Source organism: Diadema antillarum, unplaced genomic scaffold (genome assembly GCF_040938485.1).
Source record: "Diadema antillarum isolate AM-2024a unplaced genomic scaffold, OU_Dant_1.0 seq00000121_RagTag, whole genome shotgun sequence".
NCBI classification, from domain to species: domain Eukaryota; kingdom Metazoa; phylum Echinodermata; class Echinoidea; order Diadematoida; family Diadematidae; genus Diadema; species Diadema antillarum.
The window spans coordinates 442,242-447,194 of NW_027271201.1; the positions used below are offsets into that span (position 1 = coordinate 442,242).

Sequence of the window (4,953 nt, forward strand, 5' to 3'; positions counted from 1 at the left end):
AAAATCCCAATGAATGCGCGTATCATCCGGTAGCCCTGACATCGAAGTTGAGTGCACGTGTGTGCTAGTATGTATGTGTGCCTGCGTATGCGTTTGTGCGCGCCTCGTGTCCGTCTGTCTGTAATCCTGTATAATGTCTTTGTGTCTTTCCCTGATTAAGTTAAAATGCACCTCCTTTTATAGTCCTCTCAGCAATAAATCTCTCCCCATAACCCTTCAAAAGGAAGAATCAAAATCATTAAAAGTATCCGTGTAGCTGAGCATGCATGTCTGTCTGTCCGTATAATAATATATGCTATGGTACATGTATATGCGTATTGTGTTATTTAGGTCTGAATTCTTTTTAAACACAACACAATGCCTTGTCTCTATCTGCGTAGATCGAGAACTCTCTAATATTTCCTTATATATTCCTTATTTTTCTTTTATATTTCCTTATTATATATATGTATATATGTATATATATATATATCATATATTCCATTCATCTTGTTCTCTTCTCCCAAAGATATCGCTCCTATTGGGCTTTGGCTGGGGGTTCGGCTTCGTGGCGGCATACACCCAACGACCCCACCTGTGGTACGTCTACATTGGTCTCAACTCTCTCCAAGGAGTCCTGATCTTCGTCGCCTTCGGACTGAATCGGAGAGCGCGCAAACTGTTCCGCGAGAGATATTCCTCTACTTCCGCCTCTCTCTAGGAGGACGAAAGCTATTCATCAACTTTTGAGCAATTTTAACTTTTTAACAAATTCTTACTTGTGTGATAGGAACGTCATGTAATACTCAACCGTACAAGAACGGGGGGAAAGTATTAAGTGTGTTCCCCATTTCCTGTTTTTGCGTTTGGATTGTCTGTTCATTCTTTTTTTTTTTACTCCCAGCAATATTCTTGTTCATCTTTCCGTAATAACTTCTATTCTAAACTTTGTTTGTCGATGGGGATTAGTCCGTATAACAGGCATTCATTTAGGTCTCGAGGCACTGCGCAACGTTTCGCATCTGAAAATAAATGGTCTCTCGTTCATGTACCAGTCTTGATGAGTTTTTTTATAAATGAAATCAAGGGAAAATTTTTTACATTATACTGGGTGGGTTACAGGTAAAGGTATGGGGAATTATCGATGTCATTTTTATCATAACTTAAAAGAGAATGAAACCCAAATATAAATGTGAATTTAGTGAATGCAGCAAGTGAATTTAGTGAATGCAGCAACATTAGTAGAACACATCAGCGAAAGTTTCAAGAAATCAAACAATCTTTCAAAAATCATGTATCTTTAAAGTGTTGGTGCCGCCATCACCGAATGAAAAGACGACCACAATTTGTGACGTCACGTTAGCACATTATAAAGAAAATATACAAAACATCAACATGATTTTTACTTTTCTGGCATAAAGAAAGATCACTTACCTCTTTCGGAAAGCACGGAGAATAATATTTACACTGAATGTCAGTTACAAGGAAGGTTTTGTGTGGAATTCCCTTTATATTTTCTTTTTATCGTTTCCATACGTCAACGCCAGTAGTCTTCTCATCCAGCCATGGCAACAAAGAAATACGAAAAATACATAACTTTTGAACGGATCGTCCGATTTCGGTCAAACTTTCACCGACATGATCCACTAATAATAATAACGGTAACACAATACATTTATTAGTCGCTTAATACGGATGTTTCTAAGTGCATTAATATTTCAGTATTCATTCACTTCACTTCTGAAAAAAATTCTTTTGCAGCTCGTTCTAGAAGCTAAACTGGGATTAGATGTGTGTATATTCAGTGACGTTTGGAACTGGAATTCCCTGTCGTCAGAAATTGTTTCAGCGCCATTTGTGGGATCATTTCGAAACCGTCTAACGGTTGATCACAGTGGCTAGTTATTTTCGTCATATTTTCTATGTGCTTGTAAATATCTGTAAATAAATTGTATTATAATGTAAATAGCACCAGTCTGCAAGAATATTCAGTCTATTGAAGGAGGCAGATTTAATCAGAAGAAGAAGAAGAAGAAGGATTTACAAAAAAGAAGTGGAAAGTACGAGTAAAACCAAGGCTGCTTGATTCAATGCACATGTATGTTTGGGTTTCACTTCCCTGTAAGGCTGCGTTCACATAGAAGTATACTATTCGGGTATTCGGGCTCGTTTTTCGAGGGCACGCGAATAGCTTGAATCGAACGATAGGATTTCCTCACACCGGTTCACATAAGAGGGCACTATTCGAAAGTACGAATACCTGCGAAAAGTATAGCAAAGTGGGAATCGAGCTTGTTCGATTTTCTTGCAGCGTATACCGTCTCTCGTTTATGAAATAATGACAATTTTGGTCTGGATTTGCCCGTTAGCAACAATAAGCATGTAGACTGACATGCTGATGCAGTTTAGAAATTGTTAATAAGATTTGCTGCGATGTAGGAGGAAGAAATCCTCACTACATGGGATGGTGAGTTGACGGTGCGGGTGATGGTGTATTCGGTGCTCGAATAGCGAATAGCGAATACCGAAAACCGAATACCGAATACCGAATACCGAATACTTCTATGTGAACGCAGCCTTAGGGCTATTTTCTTTAAAGTGTGAATAATAAGCGATTATGCGTGTTTGTGTTCATCTTTATCCATGCACTTTAACTCTGTCGTTCGGAGGCTGCTTCACATAGAAGTATACTATTCGGGTATTCGGGCTCGTTTTTCGAGGGCACGCGAATAGCTTGAATCGAACGATAGGATTTCCTCACACCGGTTCACATAGGAGGGCACTATTCGAAAGTACCGAATAGCTGCGAATAGTATAGCAAAGTGGGAATCGAGCTTGTTCGATTTTCTTGCAGCGTATACCGTCTCTCGTTTATGAAATAATGACACCTTTGGTCTGGATTTGCCCTTTAGCAAAAATAAGCATGTAGACTGACATTCTGACGCAGTTTAGAAATTGTTAATAAGATTTGCTGGGATGTAGGAGGAAGAAATCCTCACTGCATGGGATGGTGAGTTGACGGTGCGGGTGATGGTGTACTCGGTGCCCAAATAGCGAATAGCGAATACCGAATATCGAATACTTCTATGTGAACGCAGCCGGACAGACCTCACAGTGCGTGTATATAGCGCCAAAATAAAAAGTACAGAGAATGATGGTGCACCTGGCAACACCCAAAAATGCAAACAATGCAGGAAAGTGGCGCCGTAAACGGGGGGTCCTAGTACTATGCTTATGGTGGGTGAAAGAAAAAGTATTGTCACTGTGCAGTGGCACTGATAATCGACTTTTCTGTTTCGTCGTTTACCTCTCGAAATAAGGAGTGGCACCCCAGTTTGAGCCGACAAACAACGTAGTATTCTGATTGACTGTAGCCCGTTCTCGTTAGATTCGTGCAGAGTTGCAGAGGGTTTGTTTCTTTCCTTGGCAAAATTACAGACTTGTGGGGACCTTACCAGGAAAGCAACAGTGCTGGTGATGGAAACATCCAAATTTGTGTGAAAGGAACAGTGAGTATTTGTTCAAGAAGTGCTGAACGAACTATTATATTTCACGCACTGCAGCTGGGTCCTGCATACACGCCAGTTACAAGCTCACAAGGTTACCTATTATTACTTCAGGGCAAAATGGCCGAGGATGGTGCACTTCTAAATGGGGACCATGAGGTCGTCAAGAAATCTGTGCGAGCGGCTCCAGCGCATCCAAAATATATCGATATGGTGGTGGACGCCATCAAACAGCTGGATGAAAAGAAAGGTGCGTCTGTGATAGCTGTGAAACAGTGGATAATGCAGACCTATCCAGAGATAGACCAGGCACGACTGAAAGGTCAGCTAAAAATGGCCATCACAAAAGGTGTCGCGTCCGGGATCATCGTCCGGCCAAAAAAGTCAGAAGGAATGGGCACGCTGACCGGCCGCTACAAGCTCGGAAAACCTCCGAAACCGCCCGCGAAGAAAGCCGCGAAGAAAAAGGCCGCCACTACAAAGAAACGCCCTAAATCACCAGCCAAGAAGGAGCGAAAGCAGAGCGATCCGGACGTGTTTGACTACAGCGAGGCGTCGGACGGGAACAACGAGGAGGATAGACCGACGAAGAGCCAGAAGAAAGGCGGGAAGTCTGGGCGGACGACCAAGGCGGCTCCGCGTCCACGGTCAGCGAGTGCAACCGCCACGCCAAAAGCTAAGACCAGCAAATCCAAACTCATCCGACGCAGCAGATCGCATTCGCCAATCCCCAGCAAATTGAAGTCGGCAGTCGTGAAATCCAAGATGGAACAAGCCAAGAGGGCGAAAGCCAGCAAGCGATCTACATCGAAGTCTCCGGCGAAGAAAACGACGTCTAAATCACCTGGTAAGAAAGCCGCCGCATCCAAGCGTTCCCCGCAGGCAAAGGCCAAACCGAAGAAAGTGGCTGCTAAAAAGGACGGTAAGCCTTCCGCCAGTAATCAGTCACCAAAGAAGAAAGCCAAAAATGCTACCTCAACGAAAGCGTCTAAAAAGTGAAAAACTGACTATGCATGATGGAAACTGCTACATCTAGCACTCGCAAATCTATTTCCTTTGAGATTATGTATACATTATGTGTGATTTCGGTGTAAATCTATTCCTCAGTGTTTTCTCATGTTTGGTTGATTTTCGGGGTTTTTTTTGTGTGTAGTATGTGGTAATGTAGAATTGGAATGCTAGAAACTATGTTGATAAATGTACGATAGCTAGCCAGAATATAGCATTAAACTTTTTAAAAACTTACTTCAAATGAATAGCATATATCTCTCGTAGTGGTTGGAGAGCTTATCAATTTTGATTTAGGCCTTCATTATCTCGGAAAATCTGACATTTTCTCTTCGTTTGAACGGTGGGAAACATGCAAAAGACTCAGTTGCGTTGTTTATCAGTTAGCTCGAGTGCGGGGGTTTTCTGTACTCAACAGGCAGATCATTAATATTTGTTATAGAACACCATGTCGTTGTAG

The 4,953-nt window shown here is 42.0% G+C and overlaps 1 protein-coding gene across 1 annotated transcript; it reads left to right on the plus strand.

Annotated features, from left to right (window-relative positions):
- Positions 1–3,605: 3,605 nt before the first annotated feature.
- Positions 3,606–4,484, plus strand: LOC139727161 (uncharacterized). Its single transcript, XM_071638137.1, has 2 exons — positions 3,606–4,238; positions 4,284–4,484. Exons 1-2 carry the CDS (start codon positions 3,606–3,608, stop codon positions 4,482–4,484), a joined length of 834 nt encoding a protein of 277 aa, XP_071494238.1.
- Positions 4,485–4,953: the final 469 nt, after the last annotated feature.

What these genes read in the sequence shown, in the direction of transcription:
- LOC139727161 (XM_071638137.1), top strand. Translation starts at nt 3,606, where the DNA reads ATGGCCGAGGATGGTGCACTTCTAAATGGGGACCATGAGGTCGTCAAG. An exon ending in GCAAATTGAAGTCGGCAGTC is followed by an intron (nt 4,239 to 4,283) that starts GTGAAATCCAAG and finishes AAAGCCAGCAAG; the next exon opens with CGATCTACATCGAAGTCTCC.